Consider the following 25,461-nt stretch of genomic DNA (forward strand, 5'->3'; position numbering starts at 1 on the left):
AAATGATATCTCAATAAACCTGTTATTAAATACATATGCATTGAATATACATAACAAAAATAAATATACACATATATAAAAATATACATTGAATATGGAAAAACAGGGTTTTTCGTAGTTATTAAAAACAGAATGAGATTGGTAAATTAGATATAAATTTGCTCAATGTCTTGCAAGGCAACAAAGCTATAACATTTTAGGTTTTATCTTCTACTAGAGAAAAAAGAAATAGTGACACTTACCTGATTTCTATATGTTAAATTCTAAGTTGTAAAATATAGTAAATGTAAATTGTAAGTCAACCACAGTTGCATTCCTCTAGGCTTGTTAGATAACATCCGACATTACAGAGACTGTCACACAATCAGTCATCTTTTGCCTTAGTCCCTTATCTCAGACAATTTTTCTCAACAAAGGTTTCTCAGGAGCATACCACAATGATTTTGTGCCTCAGTTTTGTTAAGCAGAAAAAAGTGGGTATTTCATCCTAGCTAAACACATGGAGGTAGATAATCTAAAAGAGAAGGAATTTCAGAACTAAAGTCACAAGAAATCACATGAAGCAAAGGAAAACTTGACCAAGATACTCTTAAAAGCTCTTTGGACTTTTTAAACTACATGTAATTAAAATTAAAAACTACAGCAATTATTAAAGGGAGAGGATGCTAATCTGAAAATTCTCACCTAATAATACAGTAATTTATTACACACACTTTAACAGAAGATACAGTACTTGCAAGAGAGAAGCAAAGATTCTCTAAATGTTGTTCAGAGTTTATAAATCCAGCAAAAGAGATAAAGCATTAATGAGACAGGGTGACAGCTGAATGACACATCTATGATTAGTAAAGACAGACTCACAGATCCAGCCAAATCACAGCTAAATTGCACAGCTGAAGAGAAAGAAAGAAAAACCAACAGAACTAGGAAACAAACCAAGCTAATCCAATTTAAGAACCATCATCGTACCAGGGGTCAAACAATTATGCACACAGAATAGAAACTTTACTTGGGAAAGGAATTAAAGACAATTTTCTGGATGCTCAAAAGAGTCAATTATGATGCAGGTATCTTAGAGGAATGTGAAAAGCCATTTACAACAACTGTCACTGAAATGTCTCTGCATATCGGTGTATTTTAAGTATGAAATACAGGAATAAAGAGATTTTTTTCTTAAAGAAACGAGAGAAAGAATATAAAGGTGTCATGGAATATTCTATTCTATCACTTTATACTGATGGAACAGCCTGAGCATAGTCACTTAGATGGATTTAGAGACAGAAAGTCCTGGACTTTATTTGTGTCAGACCCCTCTGAAAAAGTACATAGATGTCTTGGAAGTGAAAGGCAGAACCTGGCAAATGACTGGTCCTAATTTTGCCTGAGGTTCCATCAGAGAATTTTCTTCCGCCACCAGCAGGGATAAAAATGCAACCTAACCCCCTTGGTAACTAAGAAGATACAGATAGGAGGGCAGTGAGTCCTGACACCAGGGACTTTGGGGCAGGTACTTGTTTACTGATGACACAAGATATGAATGAAATAATTGGTAGGGGATTTGAGAGTAGTCTCTTCTTGTTCTTGCCCACCTGTCTCTTTTGGCTGTGCATCTTGGATTTTGGAGACTGGCAGCTCAGGGAACAGGCTGCACCTAACTATAAAGATAAGAATGAATGCTCAAATTTAGGAGACAAGAAGGCTTGGAGGGAAACCAACTCAAAACTAAAGGAAATGCAGCCATTAAGCAAGAACAGGATCTGGCAAAGTTGGTTTTGCTCTTAAAAGCAGAAAGTAGCTATTTAAAGAGCTACAGAAACTAAACAATTTATCAATGAGCTAAAAATGTCCAGACAACGAGCCCTGGAGATTTTGAAAGCCAATGAGAGATACCTAAAAAGGACAAACAGATTGCAACATTAACAAAAAGCTGACATGTCAAGCTTAATTAAAGATTTAATTAAACAACATTTTGAAAAATATAGCCTATAAACAACAATTTATAAGGCTCTAGACTGCCTCAAAGGGATAAAAGCCAACACTAGAGGTTGGATACTATATGATGTCTGAAGCCATATTCAAGATTTTTAAAATACATATATATGTTGTAAGTAATGAAAACAATTGTGACATAATATCTATTATAAAAATGGGTTAATCAAATGGGAAGGTCTCCTTTTTGGGTGGAATATAGTCTTTAAAGAAAAGAAGAAAAGGCTAGGAACTAAAGAAAAATATACAACGCAAAGAGAAGTAGAAATGTATCAAGTAAAACATAACATAAATAAATGAAACAAAGCAAAGATCACTGCCTGGCATAAAAACAAAATCCAACAATTTGTTGCTCCTGAGATTGAGAGATACAAGTAAACCAAAATGTACATGGGCTGTAAGTCAAGGTTTAGTTTAAGATTTATAGGTCTTTGTAAACTTAAAAAAGTGAAGGTTACTGTTATGAAAATGATATTAGATGTTAAGTATATAAAATTATGAAAATTTAAGAACAGTGAATGTTAATGTTTAAACATTATAGCAACAATATATTGTGAAGAAAAGATATAAAATTGTCAAATATAATTATATTTGAAAGCCTTAGCAGTACAGCACAATAGATTCAATAGGTAAGGAATTAAAAACCTTCTCAATGAGCCCATCCACTGATCAACATTACTTCTTGATTCACTATCTCTAAATCTCTTAAGGGCAAATGGTAAGATATAATTAGCTGTATCTTAGTAAAAATTGTTGTTCATTTTTGTTTGTGACTTTAAACCTCCCCACTGATTTTAATCATACTAACAGATATGATGTCCAATTAACCTCTATACACCTCTCTGTGCATTGTTCTGTGACATGTGCCATATGGGCCACTCAATAGATATTTATTACTGATGATAAGTGCTCAGTAAAATAAACAAATATATACCCATATGAGAACAATAGCAATAATACTGACCAAACAGCACCATTAGTTGAAAAGAATTCCAAATGTATGAATAATAGTAGTTTCCTTTCTCTCCTTACTCTGAATAGAACATAACCCTCCTTTCTTTAAAATACAAAGTCAAACTATCATTTAGGATTACTTAAAACAATCTAATAAATACCAGATAAAGTTTAAACAACGTATTTCTACTGACCTTGTAAGAATGTAAGGCGAAAATGAAGCTGGATTATCCTGCTCTGAAAAGAGGGGCATAGAGCCTCCCATTATCCATAGACGGAAGTACAAAACAACAATCACCTTCGGGGAAAAGAAGATTTGGTAAGAAAATCATCGCTTGTTGGGGGAAAGCCCCACCGTTCTGGAGGATACTTCAGATGCTTTATAAGTATTTGGTTTCGCAAACACGTTTTCTAGTGAGCATTTCTATACAATTCTAATACAGTGGTACCTCAGTTTTCAAACGTTTCCATTGATGAAAATTTTGGTTTATGAATGCCGTAAACCCAGAAGTAAACGCTTCGGTTTTCGAACACGACTCAGAAGTCGAACATGTCACACGGCTTCCGCTGAGTGCTAGATCCTGAGGCCTACCTGTCGGCTGTTTTTGAACGTTTCATAACTCGTGGATTACATTCAAAAACCGAGGTACCACTGTATTCAAGATGAGTAGGAAAGATGGAAATAGCTGGGAGGGAGAAGAGTAAACAGTGAAAGTGATGAGGGAGCAGCAAGCAAATTCTTAAAAACACAACTGTCATCCATTGTGCTAAAGGCTTTCCAGCTCACCTGAGGCCTCACAATCCTAGAAGTAAATGAGAAAACTGAGGCTGAGAGGTAATTTGCCCAGAATCCCACACTTAGTAAATTGCAAGAGCCAGGAGTTGAATCCACGTCATTGGTCTCCAACACCCAATTTCTTAACCATTCCACTCACACAGCCCCATGAAAGTTAATTTAAAATACAATAGATAATACTGCTGTGTCTTGATTGAATACCTTCAGAAATGTTCCAACCCTTGAATGCCCTAAAAGCAGAACACTCATGAACGATCATTTCAACAACCCCAGAGAACATTCTTTTTGTGCCACCTGATGGAATTTTATCACTAACTGATACTATCATGTTGCAAAGATACTGGGGAATTCTTTAGAGAAATGTCTTGCCCCTTCTGCTGAAATTGTCAAGACTCCCTACCTGATTCAGTTTTTTCATACTCATCTTCTATAAATATGTTTTAGTGTTGAGGGACAAAATCATATTAATTGATTGTGAACATTACAATTCAAAGATATTTTTGTAAGTTTCCTATCAAAACTTATTATGGATTTTGACAGGGAATTTATTAGAAACAGAAACAGCATAAGAGATTGGTCTCCTAATGTCCTTGAATAGAAACATCCAACAACATAAAAGGATGATTGATATGATAGGAGCCAAAGATGGCCACCAAGAATCCCTACCCTTTTTGTACGTACATTCTGCTTTTCCTATCAAGAAATGAAGTCAATTGCCCTACTCCTTAGATCTGGGTTGGTGTTCTGGCTTGCATCAACCAACAGAATGTAGTAGAAGCTACAGTGTGTCAGTTCTGTGCTTAATCCTTCAGAAGTCCTGCAACTTTTGGGTTGTTCTTTTAGAACCTGCTGCCATTTTGTAAAGAGGTCGTGGCTTTCCTGCTAGAGACAGCAGCCACAAGGAGATGCCCTAGAGGAGGAGATATCACAGACAGACCACCTAGCCCAGCTGAGCATTGCATGCACCTGCTTGAGTAACCCCCTGAAAATCATAATGAGCAGAAGAACCATAGGGCTGGATGCTGCCCAAACTAAAGCATTTAGGGCAGATAGATGGCAGTGGTTGTTTTAAGGCCCTACATTTTAGAGTGGACTGTTATGCAGCAATAGATAACAGAAAGAGTCAGGTTTGTGCTGCTGAGACAACTCCACATCAGGCATTTCGAAAGAAACTGGTAAAATATTATAGTTCACACTGTCTGTGTCACTGAGTTCACATATCACTAGAATGCTTTCACACGTACCTTCTAAGGCTTTGTCACATTTACGGTATGTTAACTCTTTGATCCTAAGATCAAGCTGTTGGAATCTATTGCCGATTCTTTTAAACAATCTGGATCATGACTCTGAGCCAAGTTAAAATGAAACATCCCTTATCAGATATTTCAAAAACATGTATGTACTTACATAACTTATGACCAAAATGGCCCTTTTGAAGAATGGCCTCATGGTAAGCAGGAAATTTCTATTACTGCTTGCGGTCAGACACCTGAAATAGGAAAAAAAAATCTTAAGTGTCAGAGTCCACCACACATTAACTTCTCCTTTCAGTGTGAATATGCTGCAGCTCTGAAAAAGGCTGGAAAAGACCAAAGCTAGGAGTGTGGCTTCAGGAGCCAGACCTCCTGGGCTTCAATCCCTCACCTCTACTGATTACTGTCTGAAAGACTTTGGGGCAACTTTCTTAACATCTTTGTGCATCTGTTTTTCTCACATTAATAATTAAGTTCTAAGGAATAAATGAGATAATCCATGGAAAGGACTAGCACTATTAGCTACAAATATTACTGTCCCATCGAATCCCAAATAATCCGGGCATTCTGGCAACTACATGGTTACACTGGTCACAGGGATGACCTTAAACAAAACAGTTTATTTAGCTACTTAATTTGAGAGGCACAGTGTGTCCCACCTACAAAACATCTCACCAATGTCTCACCCATAAAACCAGAGGACACCAAGGCTGTGTGAGGTTAAATAATTTATCCAAGGTAACAAAGTTAGTAGGCACCAGTGATGGGATCAGAGCTCACGCATAAGCAGTGGACACTTTTCTCACCTGCCTGTGGCCTTTGGAACCAAACTAGGTTTATACGAATGCCAACTTTTAGTGGGGCAGGAACTTATGTGGACCCAGTATGTGGCATAGAACACTCAGTTGTACAAAGTGGGAGCTCCATATACCCACATATAAGACATGTGATTGGCTGGCTTTAAAAAAAAAACGACAATGAAAGGGAAGCAAGAAGGGGCTATTAATGAACAACCCCCAAGCAAAAACCTAAACAAAGCACTTTCACCTACATGCGAACTTTTCTATTTTAAAATACAGAATGGAGGGGAAAAAGTCAAATTGAATCATATAATCCAGCAAGCATGTCCCACCTCATCTTTATTTCCCCTACCCTTTTTTCTTTTTTCTTTTACCCTTTTTAATCCAATTTCTCCTCAAAGGATTTCTCCCCAGAATCTCTTAAAATTTGCATTTGAATGGGCTCTCCTTACACAATGGGAATATTCTCTAGAACAGAGATCCTTTAGAAAGACTTGAGTGGGTAAGTATCACAAAGAAATGTCCACCTTGACAATTGCTTACAAAATATACGTGGTTCTCCTGTTTTGTTAACAGTTACAGATCTCCAAACGGCACTGTAGGGAGGTGAGAGTGTCACTCCGGGGCGGGTCTTTTCCTTCTCGCTTCCCTTTTCCTCTTCCTGGTTCATAAACAGCTGAAGATCTGACCTTGTCAGTATTTAATGAGTGCAGAAAAGGGGTGAGTCCCAAAAGACACTACAGAGAGCCAGCGTTTAGCAAGCTCTGGACTGGCTCCATCCCCAAGCACTACTTTTACATTCTTTTTTTTTTTTTCTCCCTTAGCTCTCAAAAGAGAGCTTGGCAAGGAGGAAGGCCAGGGAGACTGTCAACTCGCACAATACAGGTGCATCGTTCATGTTCCAAGATCGGCTTAAGGCAGTCCAGCCCATCCTGAAGCGGCACACACAATTTTACATATGTTTCCATCTGTGTATTTCTCTGAGGCAAAGTCCTTGGCTGTGATCTTCAGTGCTAACTGGGTCTGTGAATCCAAAAGGCTTAACCTAAGCATGTTCTCTCAGCTCTGCCTTGACTTTGACTATCCTTTTTAGAATAACTTAACAAAGACCAACCCTGGGTATTTCTGCTATTCCTTGATGTAAGACAAATAGCTGCAAAAAGGGGATGACCATGAGGGAAGGGAAGGTGCTGGAGTCAAAATATACATCTGAATAAAAACGTGCTTCTTGGGTTGGTCTGCTTTTGGAAGCTTAATTTTTTCAGGTTACTTCTGTTGCCGGTTTATTTTAACACAGTAGAAAAATTAGAAGTGGTTTCCTTTCTGTGAAACCACCATAGGGTTTATGATTTTTTTCAATGTTAAACTTTGGTAAGTTCTTGTTTTCATTTCACTGCAAGCTCACGCTAATGGTTAGTTCAGTGAGTTATATGTATAAAGTGTCACTTTATAGAAATTCTTCCTCCATGAGAAATTCCATTTCCTTAAGAAGGTAAGCTCCTGGAGGTGCCGAATAATTTACCCTTAAATGTAGCGTCCGAAAGCAAAGAAAGCCTAGAATGACATAGAGAGCAGTGGCTGAAAAAAATGACCCCTTTTCAAGACTTGTATTTTCAGGTGTTTACCAATAGTAAATCAGAATATAAGCCAAAATGTCATGGCCCCCTTTTTTTGGTAAACACGAGGTCAGAACTCCCTAAACTCACACAGAGAGCCTCCCAAGGGCTGAATTCTCTGTATCCCTTCCTCTTCCCTCACTCACAACAAAATTGGACAATGCAATCTTCTGTTAACATCCACCCTTTCAGCAGATCATGTTTAAAACGTCAGCGCTAAATGTAACTTCTTCCTGAAGTTCACCCTCCATAGCTACTCAGGCCTCAAATCCCATTGAGAAGTGTCAGTTGAGACCAGGACAACAAGTCACCCTGAATCATCCACCCATAATCCCGAGGGCTCAATAAATGCTTATTATTTTAAGTCACTGAACTTTGTTAACACAGAATTATTGTGTCCATAGATAATTGATATAGTAAGACGATCAGTAAATGCATAGGGGACCCAAATAGAATTAAAAAAATATTTACCTTTCTCCAATCAACTCCTTTTCTTTTTCTATGTTTTCCTTACCCTCCAGTGTTAGACCAGGGTCCAAAATAAGAATGCCACTTGGATGGTACTGTTTCCCTTACCTTAAATTCTGGTGGTTTAAATGAAGATGTATATTTCCCTGCCCTTTTTAGAATCTATTAATCTATCAACACCTGATCATTTTTGCCTTAAGACTAGCTCCAGTTGCAAACAATTCAGAGACAATGAGTTGTTACTATTTAACATATACCAATAAATTATAAAAAGCTATATACGAAATTCCTTCTAGAACACCAGTCATACTAATTTCTCCTGCTTTTTCAAGGTAATTAAAGGAGATTAATAGAGTCATATTCTGTGGCAAAAAAAAGAAAAAACTCAAATTTGGAGCTTTTTAGAATAAGAATTCAGAAATTTACTTCTCTTTGAAACACAAGAAAAAAGATGTTTCAGTTGACCAAAGTAGCAAAGATATAGCTCACATCAGAAAAGATTATAAGCTTAACCAAAACAACAAAAGAAATCTGAGTGGGGTTGGGTTCTCTCTTTAATGCACTCTCCTTGAACCCATAAAGTGCTTCATCTAAATCTTAATAACCAATGGCATGCTACAAAGGAGCAGAACAACCTTTGATGTCCCCTTTGATATTCAAAAGCAGATTCTGAAGGGAAGGAACTAACTATTCTAAGAAGACAATGATGCATTTCTCAGTTCTATCCACTCAGAAACCAAAATTGACTTTCAATACCCTATTCTGTGGCTGTGGTAAAATTTTCTCCCAGAAATATTAAACTCTTAACACACACAAAGGAATATTTACTTAGATTATCACACATAGAAAGGTAAAGACAGAAGACATTGGGGAATGTAATTTCAGTTCTCTTAACCATTCTGAAAATCAAAGTTGGAACTGGAAGGGCTCAAAACAGCTAGGTAGTTTTACAGGTGAAGGAAAAAAAAAAAAATGAAGCACAGAAATGTTAACTGACCTGCAAAAGGTCCGTGTCAAAGGTCAATGAGTTTAGATTTCATTAACTGAGTCACAGGGTTTAATTTATATTCCATCTACAATGAATTTAGTCATAGGCCCCAAGTTTTATGCCTTCCACATGTAGCAAAAATTCAGTTTTGGTAATATCACCCTTTCTGTCATTAACAGTCCCAGGTAAGTTTCAATTTATTAATAATAGTGAATACTTAACACATTTATACGTGCCAGTCCCTGTGCTAAGCACACAACCTTTTTAATTTCATTTAATCCTCATGCCTCCCTGTGAGTCCACACTTGTCCCCATTCTGTGAATGAGGCTGAAGGAAGTACTTATTCAGGACCTGGCAAGTGGCAGAGGTAAGACCCGGATCCCAAGCCAAAGCATCCACTACTCTGTACAGCATCAAAGTAAAATGGAGCTAGTTTACTCAGCATACTTTCAACATCGATTATTAATTAAATGGCATTTCTGCACGTAAACAACACCACGACTTCTACGTAATTAGAAATAATATCGCTCATCTTCACTACCTTCATCAGTCCGTAGAGATCTAGAATAACAACTATAATAAAAGTTTTCGATACAAATGAATGAACTGGGGCAGTGCACAATTCTTAAAGAGTCTGTTAAGATGCATCCTTTTAAAGGTTAATGTATATACTGGTTGTGATGTAGGTGATGTTGGATCTGCCAGCAGTTTCTGAGTGTGGGCTGGGATCACGTCTCGTGAAGCCGAAGAATGGAAACACAGACCAGCAGAGGAAAAAAGTTTTAAAAACAGGATAGTTTATTAGAGGCAGGAGAAGAGGTTGCAACTCCCGAGTGGGAGCGGGTGCCGAATGGGGGGTGCCCATGACTGAGGCAAAAGCTCTTACTTGTATACCTTCCCTTGTCTGCTTGGGGAAGGGGAGCTGTTTGGAGAAGGGAACTTGTTTGAAGAAGGGAACTGGCGCCTTCTAATGAAATCCGTCTACCAGGTTTGTTCTGCTTGCTCATCTTAAAGGAGTTAGCAAAGTAACCCACTCTTATCTATCAGATCAGCTCCATTTGTCAGGCCAAAATGATTAACCTCAGGCCTTGTTACATTATGTCCTGGAGCAAAAGAGTGATTTTAAAACCTGAAGTTTTAGGATATGGCCATCTTTTCTTTATTCCACCAGGGAACCCCCTGTTTACCTAGGGACATGCTAACTCCCCTGTATCAGTTGCTGCCGGTTAAAAGCAAGCTCCAAAAGCAAGCTCCGCGTACAGTGGGCTCATTCAAAACCTTTAAGTGAGAAAAGATGGCTAGGAGAGTGTGACCAGAGCTCAGCGGATGTCACTGCACTGTGAGACAACCAACTAGCCAGCCCCACAGAGAGGAGCAGAAACAGAGAGTAGGAGATAAGGGTGCCCAAGATAGTGACATGAAGATGACACCTGAGGAAGATGAGACGTGAATTAGCTATGAAGGAAGTGAAAAAAGTTCATTCTAGCTGCAGGATCTAATGCTGGCAGAATTAAGCAGGGAGGCTGGAGAGGCAGGCAGAGGCCACTCCACCAAGAGCCCTCACATCCCATTGTGGAGTTTGGACATTATTCTGATGGTAATGGGCAGCCACTAAAGGGTTTTATGCAAAGACAACCCAATCCGATCTTCCGCACAGTGGCATGTGCAATGTATGACACTGGTACAGTGCCTACCCTGAGGTCCGTGACAAAGGGCAAAGGGCCCAGCAGCCCCAGGGGAGAAATAGCGGGCAGCAGTTATTCTGGAAGTTTCTGTGATAATCAGTTTTAGAAGTAGATGAGAGATTTTAGTCTACATGGATGAAGAGACCTTATCATAAGGATAAATAAATGCATGTGTTGTTACATTTATTTAGCAGTATGATTTAGGTGTGGAGCTTTTCTTACTGTCCCTTAATTTTGTGTTAGTTAGTCATCCATTTGGTGTATGCATAAAAACATTTTACTAACCAGAGTATTAATTTACCAAAATAAGATGCATATTATGTGTTTGTCTGGCATTTTCTTGTCAAAGGCCTTTTCAGTCCAGTCAGAGAGCACTGACCCCATAGTATAGATCCAGACCTATCAGTGAATCCCAAACCAGGACTGAGCCTTCTGCTGGCCGGTCCCAGGCCTTGGGCTGCATGGTGTGGCCTCCTCTCCAACCACACCATAAGGCAGCATTTGCTGTGAGTTTTCCCTACTTACCAGCCCAAACTGACTGCACACCAGAGACTCTAAGGAACCCTGCCAATTGAATCACTACTACTTGCAATATACATTTGTACAGGTACGCAAGTAAACTTTTACACTAAGAAAAAGATTTAAATCAGCCAATAATAATATAATCGTATTTTCTGAACCTCTTATTGGGATACATTGGGATATATAATTGTAATTAATTGTAAATTTAATTACAATTAAGCCACTGAAAAAGAATCTTTAATATTGGGACTGTCCTGGTAAACTGGAAAACACACTTTGTTAAAACAACATCAACAACAACAATAACAATAAAAAAATAATAATAATAGCTACCGTTTAGTAAATGCCTACTGTGTGCTAGGCACAGTTCTTCTGTGTATAATCCTTTGCACATTCCTATAAGATGTGCACTAGTCACATCTTCATTTTACAAATGGGGAAACTGAGGCTTTCATGGTCACGTAACTTGTCCCAAGGTCCCAAAAATAGTAAGTGAGGGAAGTCAGAATATAAATCCAGACTGTGCCTTAACCACCAATGCTCAGCTACCTCTCACATCATTACAAACTAATCTTTGTCCTTATCTTCCTAAGAGAGTGCCTGTTTTCAAGTACTACTCTCAGAAGTACAAACATATCACTAAAAAGGATGTTTAAAAGGATGATAATTCGGGATACCACGATATAGCTCATCAATTTAGGAAATTAACAAAAAGGCCGCTACAACTTTATCACTATGAAAAATGACAAGCTAATCTAACAGCAATATTCAATTTAACAAGCAAAACATTGGACACTGAGTTAAGTCCTAGAAGCAATATATAAAAGGGATAAAGGCATACATGTAATTTAAATATCAGCTAACGATTATTGAGTGTGAAGGGGTTCAAAACAGGCCTCCCCAAGATGTGCCACCCTGGCATGTGGAGTACTTGCAGCCCAAGGCAGCTGAGACCCTGAGGATTCAAAAGAAACTTTCACCTTTCCATTAAAGAATGTAAATTTTGAGCCTTGTCCATAATAAGATTTTATCACCAGAAATAACTTTTTAAGACCTATCTATAGTGCAGGGCAAACTTCTAATTACTGAACTTCTGCAGCTCTTATCGTCCTTCCAATGACCTTCCTCCCCTCTGAAGCCCCAGGTGCCTTACCTCACCCTTGGCTCAGAATGTCATCTATACCTCATTGTCCCTTTCTGTCTGTGAACTTCTCATGTATGTGGGGCTCCTATACATATGTATGTAACCAAATTTGCTTCCTTTCTCTTGTTAATCTGTCTCACGTCGATTTGATTATTAGATCAGTTGGAAGAACCTAGGAGGATAGATGAAAATTTGTTCCTCTTCAACGAGTACAAACTGGGGCCCAGAAATCATTCTAAGCACATGTATTAATTCTTTAAACACACACAAGAACAGCAACAACAAAAAACAACTATAAAGCAGGTGTTATTTCTATTGGCATTTTAGGGGAAACTGAGGCACAGTGACGTGAACAAAGCTGCCTGGGATCATAAAGCCCGTCATCAGCAGAACTGGGGCTTGAACCTACGCCCCTGGTTCCTGAGCCGACACTCAGCACTACACAAAGACTTTCTGGCTTTCTGCACAGCCACAAGGAGGGGAGCACATGATAAAGGATGGAGGGACTTCAGAGAAGGAAGCAATCAACGTGGGCTGGAAAGGGAAGGGAAGCTGCAGGGAACACGGGAGACCTGACCTGGACCAGGAGGACAGAGAAGGTAGGAGAGAAGGAGAAGACGAGAGGGGCTCAGGCAGCTGCACAGGGATTAGAGTGAGCACTGCCCACCTCGGGCAAGGAGGGCGCCAGACAAACCCCACCGGGAGCCCCCATCCCTGCACTCTCCTCACAGAGTTTCAGTCAAGTGTCTGAAATCTAAATAAAGGAAGTTAAACTGGAGCTTCAAAACCCTGAAAGTTTGAACAGCGTAGACTATCCCTAAATACGATTGATGTTGATTCCATCTCCTGTTTGCTCAGCCACATATGAGCAAAGTGACTTCCCCGGGGCAGCTCCCTCTGTACTAAGCCTGCCCAGTCCTCACCTGGTATCACCTTGTCACAGGACTCTTCAGGTACTGTGGGGGAGGGGAAAATGCCCCTTTCTCCCCCCTTGAGTTCTCATGACTGGACTAATAATAAACTTGACACGAGACCAGATTAACAGGAGAAAAACCAATTTAATATGTGCACACGGGAGATCATAAATGATGCTCAGGGAAATGATTGAAGCAGGCAGCTTTTTATACTGTTTAGACAAAGAAATAATAAATTTGTGAGGATTTGACAGAGCAAAAGGAACAGGTTTGGGTGCTCATCAGTGAGACATCTAAGTAAAATTTGGGCTTGAGCACTAAATTAGTAAAGCAGTAACAAGGTTTGTTTATATAAGCTTTTCAGCCTTGAATTCCTTAACTCTGGCTATACGGAGGTCTCCTTCAGCTCCGCCACCCCACCCCTCAACCCTTGGAACAAGGAGACATTTATTTCCTGCACTCAAGGACATGAAGGAGGGTCAATGTACCCTTCTTGCAGCAGCTGCTTTTCAAGTAGCTTTAATTCGAAATAACCAATATACTATAGTGGGATATATGGGGGCTGCTTGCCCTGAGCCTCAGCAGTACCTGGAAGCAGGGCTACCTCTCCCCAGCATCCCAACTATGACCTGCTCCCTAGGATTTTCAAACCTTATGGTCAGAACCCAGGACACAGATGAGATCACCACTGCTAGTAGGAGACATCACCTTCTACTACAAGTCAGCACCCTTTCTCCTCCACGTGCTGCATCCATGCGGAATGTAGGCCAGGCTGGCCCTGCTGGATCTCTCTCTATCCCACGTTTATGCTTGGCACTGGGTAACTTAGGCTGGGCAGATCCGGGCAGCTTCGATTTAGGGCCTGGAGAGGAGGAAGTCTCACGTAAACGTTTGCAAAGCCACTTCCTCCACACCAGCTTTCAACCTCGGGCGCTGCATAGCCCGCTCCCTGTGTCCTCATGTGCGTGCTCTGAAGCTGCTCATAACAACAGACCATGAATCGAGAAGCTCTCAAACACACATGGTTTTTGTGCAGAGTTCACGCAGAGGCCAAGGAGGACATTTGGCAGCCTGGGCTTCCTGCGGACCACGGCTTCTCCCGAAACAGATCACCTCCCTGTAGCGCTGGATGTGCTATGGTCAAAAGCCTGCAACAGAGTAGTTGGCCCAAGAAAACAACACCATTCACAGGGATGTAAGCACTGTCAATGCTGGAGAAGAGAAACCTTTTTTTGGTCCAAACAAATGCATCCAGAGAGCAGCCCATTTCCTGGGCACCCAGTCCCTAATAGCCTTTATGTGTAAAAGGTAGAGTGGGGAGCACCGACTGTCAAAGCTGCAAGGACCAGAAAGTGGGGATGGGTCATTCCTGCACAATCTTGGCAAACACCTTTAAAATTCACGTTTCCTACAAGAATGTTACTATGAGGGGACTCCACTTTTATTCACTTGAACTCCATTTTTTACATGAAGGACAAATATGCTCTTTTTTTAAAAACGGTGAGATTTTAAGGCTTCGAGTCTAGGCAATTTAGTTTTATTCTAAATTCCAATGTTCAGGCACACTGAGAGCTCCTGGGGAGAAAGCTATGACTAATATTTCAGAGGAGAAACAAGAATTACAGTGAGTGGGTCTTAGCACCGGGTATACGAACATAAAAACAATAATTATTCAGGTAATTGGCAGGGTTTTAATATTTGTGTAAAATATCTATCAGTATTGCAAAAGTCAGGAATCCATACTAGTTAAGTCTATATACTTTTATTCAAATGCATACACTACATGGTTATATAATTTTTGGCTATATAATTTTTAAAACTTCTTCCTAATTTCCTTCTAGACCTGAGTCTCCTTTTGAAATATAATATAAAAAAGTCTAAGTAGGGAGGTTGCCAAAGGAAGTCCCAATATTCTAGTCCCAGTCATATTCATATATGGCGGTGGGGGGAGGGGGGAAGGTGCCAAAAAATATGTATACACGACTTGTATTCATATTTTGTTATCTGTATATATTGAGTATTACAATTTTAATACAGTCTTTCCTTTCTTAAAATGTATATACATTTTTTTTGGCACCCTCTGTATATTCACGTATTTAATTGTATTTATTTATATTTTGCTTATATCTTTCAAAGTGACATTCAGAAAATATTACCATAAGTTGCTAAGTTTTAATTATCTCTGTGTACAATGCCTTGGTTGCCAGAGGGATCGCTAAGGGTCCCTCGTGCTAAATTCTTAACAGATGGTACCCTTGATGTTACAGGGACAGCCAGGTATGGTGAAACAACCACAGGCCACGGAAATGCACAGAATCCTGGCTTATTCCGGTTCAAACTGGGACACTGGGCATGCCCTTTAGTCTCCCTGGGTCACAGGTGCCTCAGCTATAAATTGGGCATCAGGATTTCTATCGTATAAGGTTGATGAAAGGATTTCAATGAGATAAGGTAAGTAAATGACTCAAACACAGTGGCCAGCCCATCAAGGAACCCAAAGAAGCCATTATTGGAACAGCGACAAGAACTCCACTGAAAACACCAGAACCCTATGGCTTATATCCTTCGTGGCATGTACATGTGTACACACACACACACACACACACACACACACACACACGAGTAAAGGAATGCAGGTAAGATAAGGATAGAAAAAAGACTTCATTTCTTTCAAGTTTTATCAAGCTCCCTCCTTCATGGAAGGAGAAGAAAGAGAGGACAAAATATTTCCTTAGAAGACAAAGATTTAATTTGGCTTTCAACATTCTTGTTCACTGGACTCCTTGAATTCAGCTAGAATACTGCAGTCAGATCTCAGATGTGTTGTGCAGGTTGTGCCTGCGCAAGGGAGCTGGCTGAGGAGGTGGAATTGTGGTGACCTGTAAGGGATGAACTCTAACCCACGCTCTGTTCAACAACCCCTGACCTTGAGGCTGGCTGCGTCTGCCCTGAGGAATGGGGGCTTTTTCCTAATTCATCCAAAAGAGCAAAAGGTGCCCTGACTCAAATATCACGCACCCACGATGCCCACACTTGTTCCTACTTCATATGATAAATATCCACCATTGGTCAGCAGCAGCCCTGATCCATTAATACCAGTCATGCATCACATAATATTTAGATCAACAAGGGACAACATATACAATGGTGATCCCATGAGAGTCCAATGAAACTGAAAAATTCCTATTGTCTAGTGACGTCATCGTCATCCTCATGTTATTATGCAACGCATTACTCACGTGTTCGTGGGCATGCTGGTGTAAACAAACCTACTGCACTGCCAGTCGTATAAACGTGTAACATACAAATATGTACTGTACATAACACTCGATAAACATAAACGACGACGTTACTGGTTTATGTATTTGCTAGCCTATACGAGTACTTTTTATTGTTGTTTTACAGTGTACTCTTTCTTTACAGTAAAAAAAAGTTGGCTGTAAAACAGTATGCCATGTTACACCGGCAGCAGCCTCATACATCTCGTGTTTACCGCGTCTCTTGGTTGTATCATTTTCTCTTGTGCTTGATTTAATTTCGTGTTGTTTTGTACAGTAACATGCTTGTAGCCAAGGAGCGATGGGCACTACCACACAGCCGAGGTGTGCAGCAGGCTAGACTGCCTTGGTTGGTGGAAGTGCACTCTGCAATGTTTGCCGAATGATGAGCTCACCTAACAACGCACTTGGCAGAACGGATCCCTGTGGTTACGGTACACAGATGTATCTAATCCCCACCGAACAGCTTCACTGTCCTAATAACTTTCACAGCAACTTGTTTCGTCTAACATTTCCATTTTCTTTGCAGCCAATTTCATTTTCTCACTGACTTATTATCACGGTGTTGCTTTATTCCCAGTCACCAAACCATGTGCACAGCAACTTCATGTTTAAATGAGGAATAGCATTTGTTTCTGTCTTAACTGAGTCTTTCCTGGGAGGTTCAGAATCGTGTTTTGCATAGTAGGCATTGAATTCATCGAACTGATTTTTAAAAAACCCTAATCATGGATGTCTTAACACTACCTTTACAAACCCCACTGGCACGAGGGCCCAATTTGAGACTCTGATTTTAACAAACGCATTTTCCTGTCCTAAACTGAACTCAAGCACTATTATTAATAAAAGTCTTCTGAAAATTTTCCAGTGTAAAGTTTCCAGATCCAAGCAATGTTCATGTATGACACTGAATTGTCATCAAGGGAGACCAGCCAGTCCCGTCTGCTAGCACTGAGGGGCTTGCTGGGACTTGGGACTTTCGCTGTTAACCCTGGGAAAGTCCTAGGAAAAGTAGAAGGATGTGGCCACCCTGCTGGGCTGCTGAGTACCCTCCAGCAGGTTCATGAGGCACCGTAGAATAAGCTCCTATCAACCAAACCTTACATTCTATAAAATTCAAAGACAAAATTAGTTTCCTTTTCTTGCCCTGGACACACACACACACACACACACACACACACACACACACACACACACACACACCCCACGCCCCTCTTGACCTATGACTTGCTATTCCTTATACATAAGAATTTAATCAAAAACAGGGTTTCTCTGGTGGAAGATATCTAGTAATTGGCTGAGCATGTTAATTCAGAAAACATGAGAATTAGATTTTTCTCCCCCACACTGTCCAGCTGTCAGACAAATCTTTTCTATTTGGATAGGCCAGTACAAGGTATTCTTTATAGCATAATTTTATTAAAGTAACAGAAAAGAAAGGAAAGCAGGACGAAACCAGGGTTTAACCATTACAGTATTTAACCACTAATATTGCACAGCGTATCCTATGTGCTGCTACTGACCAAGGATGAACACTGAACGTCAACAGGCATAAAACTGGCAAATAAAGTGAAAGAATCAAGCATTTGTCCTGTGTTGCCTATGTAAACTGTACCCCCCGGGTAACCAAATATTTCATGAAGGAATGTTTCCCTTGATAGATGTTCTATCTAATAAACGAAGAGAGAATGATAGAGTTAGAATAGCACAATTTTTCAATCCCTACTGAAATAATGAATCTAGGCATATGGCAACTCACTTCACAAAAAGAAAAATAACCAGAATTATTTACTTTCTCCTGGAAGTACAAAACACCATCTGTGAACTATTCTTGCCTAAAACAGAAAACCTGAATGCAATCAAACCTCTAGATCTAGCTATCAATTTACAGGAAATACAGTGGATCGAAGAACACATCAATTGACATAGATATGCAGTCACCAAAATAAAGACTGTGGGAAGCATCACAGGACAAAAAACAAACAAACAAACAAAAAAACCCCAAGGCAATAGTGAGAACGGCAAAAATTCTCAGCACGAACACTGCATTCCAACTAAGAGACCTGACCAAATATTAACACGGCTTCTAGCAGCCTACAGCCTAGTTCCTGGAATGATTCAGACCCCTTTTGAGTTCTTGCCTAGAAAAGCTCAGGGCTGTCAAAAGGATTTACTGTTTTGTTCTAGTCAATACCTGAAGACAGGCCCCTGTTTCCCTTTCTTGGAGCATTTACCAGAAAGGGTTTGTAACTGTGAATCCTTCCTCAGTCCTTTTGAGATGTATATGTATCTCTTAGAGCCCAGGAGTGTCTTTTTCAAACATCTGAAAGCCATTCCTTTGAAATGTAATTATCAGAAATGATAGGGCCTCTGTCTCCCAGTCTCTGTGGGAGAATAAAATCCTCCCTTCAGTAATTACCAGCTTGGAGACACAACCAGCCTAATCACATTTAAACTGACCAACCCTTTGTCATTTTCCACTTGAGTCTCCACGTTCTCTCCCTCCCTCCCTCACTTTCCCTTCAAAACACCCAATCACCTTTGTACACATTGCAATGGATTCCCCTACCATCAGCAGTTACTGAATAAAATCTGTTTTTACTGCTTTAACTAATGTCTGGCTGTATTTATTTTTGACAAGAGCCAAAAAAAAAAAAAAAAAAAAAAAAAGCTGTACAAGAAGAGAGAAGAACCCATGGAGTAATAGGGGCTTTAAAGGTATATCAACAAACTGCAACATCCAGATATTATTTGCATTCTGTTTAGAACAAACTAGTGAGAAAACATGAAAACAGGGGAAATGTAATGACTAATTTAGGTACTTGTAGTGTTCTTTTAGATATGGCAGTGCTATTATAGTTGTGTTTAAAAGAATAGTCTTTTTATTGTAGCATCCTACTGACATATGTACACCTGAAATGATATGGTGTCTGGGACTTGCAGCCAAATAATTTGAGGGTGGAGAAGGGGCTGAGAACTGCTGAAGCTGAAAAATGGATACATGAGGGTTCATTATGCTGTTTTATCTAACTTTGTATATATTTGGAATTTTCCATTATATATATGTATGTATATATATATATATATATATATATATATATATATATATATAAACACACACACATATATATATATTTTTTTAATTAGGATGGTTATTTGACAGAGCACTAGTATCTATATTAAATGAAAAACTCTCCAAACTCAATAGAACAAAAAAAAAATTAAAGAAAACAAGCAATCTAATTAGAAAATGAGCAAAGGATATGAAATGACATTACACGATAGGATATATATAGATGGCCAATAAACACGAAGAAATGTTCAATGTCATTAGCCATTAGGGAAACGAAAAGAAGACCGCAATGAGATAACACTGATTTCACCATAAATCTATTGGAAAAGCTGAAATAAAACATAGTGACACTACCAAATGCTGGGGAGGGTCCAGAGAAAGTGGATCTCTCTTCCATGCCTGGAGGGACTATAAAATGGTACAGCCAGTCTGGAAAACAGTTTGGCAGTTTCTTAAAAATCTAAACATACTTACCTTATGACCCAGCAATTGCACTCTTGGATATTTATCACCAAAAAATGAAAATTTATGTCCACACAAAAGTTGTATATGAATGCTCATATCAGCTTTATTTGTAATAGCCCAACACTGAAAAAAAACAATTGCACTGTAATTAAAAAGAACAAGTGTGATACACACACCAACCTGGATGGATCTCAAATATTATGTTGGGGGGGGGGGGGGAAAGGCCAGGCTCAAAAGGCCACATATTGTATGATTCGATTCACATAATGTTCCCAAAGTGGCAAAATTATAGAGATGGAAAACAGATTAGTGGTTGCCAAGATTTAGTGTTGGTGGCAGGGTAAATGGTAGGTATAACTACAAAGAGACAGTATACGGACATGCTTGTTTTGACAGAAGAAGTCAGTGTCTTGATTGTGATGGTGCTTAAATGGATCTAGAGGTATGATAAAATGGCTTAGAGCTACATACATACCAATGTCAATTTTCTGGGATTGATATTGCACTATAGCCATATGTACAATGTAATCTTTCAGGGTAACTGGGTGTAGGGTGAAGGGGACCTTCTGTACTATCTTTGCATCTTCCTGTGAATTTCTATGCATTCTTAAATAAAAAGTTTTTTAAAAAATCAACCTAATCTAATTCTAAAGCCCATGTCTTTCTCCCTGTACCACGCCACCCCATAATTGAAGAAAATTAAGTTCAAAGCATGAACAGGTGTTAAAAACTCATATATCCAGCATCTGCAATTACCTTATTTTGAAAAGAAGTTTAGTATAGGCTGAGTTTGTTTACTGCTGTCAACAAGTGAATTATCAGAACTCCTGGCTTTCTTCCTTTAATATACCAAGTTTGGGATTCAGTTGCCCAAGGGGGTTTAAACTGCAGAGGGCTGACAACTGAAGTCAGTGGATGCTGACTTTTAAGAAGAAAAGTTAAATTGTTACTTCATTGTTCCCACAAAGAAGCATCCAGAAACTTAATATAAGTTCCCCCAAAATAGAAGAGAGAAGTGTAAAATTGGGATAAACACTGTTATACTAAACCAGAGAGAAGTAGTTTAAAGAAAACCCTCAAACATATGAACTTAAATTATACTCATCAAAACTCCAAATAAACTTAAACAGCTAAAAATCTCTCTCTCTCTCTCTCTCTCTCTCTCTCTCTCTCTATATATATATATATATATATATATATATATATATATATATATATATATATATATATGAGTATATATAACCTGTAGTCAATTGCATGTAACATAAATAAATACTAAATCATGATGTCTCTTGCCAGGTTGTTTCTGAAAACTCCTGCTAACTGTAACTGTACAATTTTCTCTTTTGGACAATTCAAAAGTTCATGGAAAGCAGAAAGTCCAACAAAAGAAAGAAAATAAAAAGAACGTAACATACCTGAAAGAAGCAAAGCTTGCAACAGCCCCCTCCTTATCATTAAAGTGTTGACATATTCTCACTGATAGGATAGCTTATAGGTAAATTGAAAATAATTTATGTCTTATCACTTTGAAAAGGAAAAACAATTTGGTGGAACCAAGTGTTTAAAAAATAAACACCAGTCGATTTTCCATTTGTATTCTTCTTCTGGATAAAACCCTAGAATTCCAGAGAAGTTTTACTGATATTGATTAATTAAAAAGAAAAAGACTAAAAAGAAAATTTGAACCTCAAATATTTATGAACTCCTAACAGATTGAGCAAAACTAATAGTAAGTAATTTCAGACAAATTTTTCTCACATGAGAGGAAAATATATATAGGCTATCTAATTTGACTATACACATCACATCCAAAGATGACAAGTATAACAACAAAAAGATGGCTTTCTCTTTCTTTTTAATCCTAAATTAGTCTTAAATTGCTTTAAACAAATTTACATCTGACTCATTTCCTAATGTTAAGAAATACCAGAACTAGGGTCATTGGGAAATGTTCCTCATGTTTATTTATTTTTTTGACCCTCTTTCTCACTCTTCTGAAGATACACTGATCAGACCTTGGTGTGAATGGTGTATAAGATCTCTGGTTCTAGAGTCAGATAGACCTGAAGCCAAAGATTGACTCTGTTATTTCCTAGCTGTGAGCTGTAACTTGTAGTGAGGATTAAAGGAGAGAATACAGTGAAAGCACATAGCACAAGGCCTGGGAGACACACACACACACACACACACACACACACACACTAAGAGTGCTTAGCACAAGGCATTGGATAGATATTCACACACACACAGAGTTGGTTATCATCATTATTTTCTAGCACTATTATTGCAAAAGATTGGTTATAGGGAACGTACAAATTTCTCCAACTCAACAGTTATGTAGAAAACGTGTTAACAAGTCCCTTGTTATTCAGATATGCCATGCTATTTTTAATAAAACTCCAAGAACTTTTTTCCTTTCTGTTACAAACAGTGCTTTCTATCACCAATCTAAGAAACTATTTTTTAAAGAGTAATTGGGCATAGGATGATAAGATCATAATCTTCCCAATACACATTTTTAGTTTTACAACTAAAATGCATTCACAGGCATTGTAAATTAAACTTAGTTTAACTCGAAGATATTCTTAACTAGATATCAAGTATATCATTTAGCAGCAGCGAGGGAAATCAACTAGTACCATACTGTCGGTACAAAGTTCAGAAAACAAATTCCCAGTAACAGTGCAAAACAGCCCACAGTCCAGAATTTTAAAACACCCTATTTATTTTTTATGTATTTTTCATGTGTTTCTCTGTTCAAATGCAATGGTATAGCATTCATTGTTTCCAAGTTTATTTCAAAAAGAAGAAAAACAACTTTCCAGGAAGGCATATAATTACAAATAAACTAATATTGAATGTAATACATGAAGATTTTTGTGCTTAAAGGTTCATTTTTGCTTTGTTACTTTAATATTCATTTCTTTTTTAAAAAATAAGGAGAATAAAGAAACAAACTAATTTTATAAACTTATGGTTCTAAAAAAATTTACGATTTTTAAAGAGCAAATCCCTCTTTTAAGAAGGATTATTTCCTACTGAAAATATAACTGTTAACCAGAAAAGACGAAGAGGACTGGTACGTAATACAGCAAGTAATATTATTGAGAAGCTTAGTAAATGAGTACAATTATTTACTGAAAATTGTTTCTAAGTGTTATGCTATGTATTCTGACAAAACTGACAGGCAGCCACAACACCAAAGTTAAATCAAGCAAATTTAAACTTTCTAAATGGGTTTCCTCCATTATAAGCAAAGTAGGCTACAGTACCTAAGAAGGTAAACATTCTATTCATTGGCCTCGTGTTTATTATGATCTAAAACTGTTGACTATTATGTAGTAGGGTTGTTTAAAAAAAACAAAACGTGAGCCTGGGATGTTCATTTTCCTTGGCTTTAAAAGCTCCATTATCATCCATTCACCACTCAACCAATAATGAATTTTTATTAACCTCAATCCAGCATCTGCTCAAGTCACTAAACTAAAACTTCTACTAAGGTCTCTAAACAATCTAACACCCTAACCCACATTTAGTCTGTATCTTACTGGACATCTTGACTACATGTCATGTTGTTTATCAAAGCTTATTTCTTGAAAATCACTACTCTCTTAGATTCTTTGAAAACCTTCATCTCTAGTTCCCTTTTAATATTTTTCCTCCTTTATGAAACTCTTCTGTGGCTTTTTTCTTCCACCCACCCCAATATGACATTATTTTCATTAACGTATTTTATTTTCATATTAAACATTATCACTAAATTATCTCATTCACTTTCAGGAATTTAATTTTGATTCCTCCTGTTCATCACCCAGAAAATCCATTCCCATTATGACGATCTCATCTCTATATAAATTAATTGAAGTTTTTGTTGTTGTTGTTTTTCCTTATTGCTCATGAAACAAAGGGATATATTTTCACCAAATTTGGAGAGTTTATGTGGTATGATCAGAATTTAAATATGGATTAGAGCATATTTAAATAAATATTAGTCTATTTTGTATAAATAAATAAATGGGGGAAAAGGGAAAGCTCTTCCTAACAGTTGAAAACCAACAAATAAATGTACAGGTATGATAGAATTAGAAATTCACCATTTAGCAACTATGACAATAATAAGTGAATCAAGCGAGAAAACATTTGTGGATTCTAAAACTGGGGAGTGGTAGCATATTTATAGTCTCAGAATTTATCCCCACAATATACTTATTAAGTACGAAAGGGGAAAAGGTAGCTTCACAGTGGTAAATCTGGTAGATACTACTTTAATTAAATAATCAGCATTAACATCACCAGTAATGGAGACAAATTGACACCATATGCCTTTTGATATAATGCACTGAGAAGGACACGTCATTTCTGTTGTATTCCTGCCAAAAATACATAACCTGACTCTGATCACAAAATATTAGACAAACCCAAACTAAGGAACATTTTACAGAATAACTGCTCTTACACTTATAAAAAGTGTTAATGTCATGAAGAGAAAGAAAGACTGGTGAACTATTCTAAAGAAACACGGCAAGTGAATGCAACCCACGATCTAGGGATAAAAGACATTTGGACAATTGATAACACTTGAATTAGGTCTATAGCCAGAGAATAGTATTGCTTTAATATTAATTTACTGATTTTGATAATCGTACTGTGGTATGGAAAAGAATGACCTTATGTTTTAGTCAGCTAGGGCTGCTCTAACAAAATACCACTGACTGGGTGACTTAAACAATAGAAATTTATTTTCTCACAGTTCTTGAGGCTTGAAGTCCATGATCAAAGTGCCAAAAGGGTTGGTGTCTGGAGAGGCCTCTATTTCTGACTTGCGGGCAGCGGCCTTCTCACTGGGTGCTCCCATGACCTTTCCTGTGTGCACTTGGTTCCTGTGTGTCTCTCGTGTTTCTTCCTGTTCTTATAAGAACAGTCCTAGCAGATTAAGGTCTCATACTTATGACCTCATTTCATCTTAATTATTTCCTTAACGGACTTATCTGCAAATATTATCACATTGGGGGAGGTAGGACTTCAATGTATGAATTGGGGGGTAGGGAGGAGTGGGACACAGTTCAGTTCATAACGCCTTGCTTTCAGGAAAGATAAACTGAAACATCTGGGGGTGGGGGGAAGGCATCAGATCTTCAACTAACTTTCCACTGGCTCAGAAGAACAAACAAACAAACAATAACAAAAAACCAGATAGATAGGTAGGTAGGTAGGTAGGTAGATAGATATAAAGTGATAAAGCAAATGTGGTAAAATATTAACATTTGTTTGAGAAATGTGGATGAAGTGTATATGGAGTGTACTGTTTTTGAATATTTGAAGTTTGTCAAAATAAAACATTTTAAAATCTGAGTTATAAAGCATACAAACAATGCACTTTGGGATTTTTTTCAGAGAAACTGGAATATAAGGAGAAAACTGCCAACTAAGAACATATGCCAGGAACAAAGAAGATAAACTGTCAACTATGAGCCCCTAGTCAAACATTACCAGATAGGGTACCCCAAATTAC

The 25,461-nt window shown here is 38.2% G+C and overlaps 1 protein-coding gene across 2 annotated transcripts in view; it reads right to left on the reverse strand.

Annotated features, from left to right (window-relative positions):
* TMTC1 (transmembrane O-mannosyltransferase targeting cadherins 1) overlaps positions 1 to 25,461 on the reverse strand; it is a 230,195-nt gene that overhangs the window by 117,827 nt on the left and 86,907 nt on the right. For both annotated transcript variants that reach the window (XM_074325861.2, XM_074325860.2), the window contains exons 6-7: positions 5,147 to 5,228; positions 3,138 to 3,241 (exon numbers count right to left, since the gene is read on the reverse strand). In XM_074325861.2, the coding sequence (XP_074181962.2) occupies positions 3,138 to 3,241; positions 5,147 to 5,228 (186 nt within the window). The remainder of the gene's footprint in view (positions 1 to 3,137; positions 3,242 to 5,146; positions 5,229 to 25,461) is intronic.

The sequence above is a fragment of the Rhinolophus sinicus genome, chromosome 1 (assembly GCF_057876585.1).
Source record: "Rhinolophus sinicus isolate RSI-liver-muscle chromosome 1, RSI-T2T, whole genome shotgun sequence".
In the NCBI taxonomy this organism is placed as follows: Eukaryota; Metazoa; Chordata; class Mammalia; order Chiroptera; family Rhinolophidae; genus Rhinolophus; species Rhinolophus sinicus.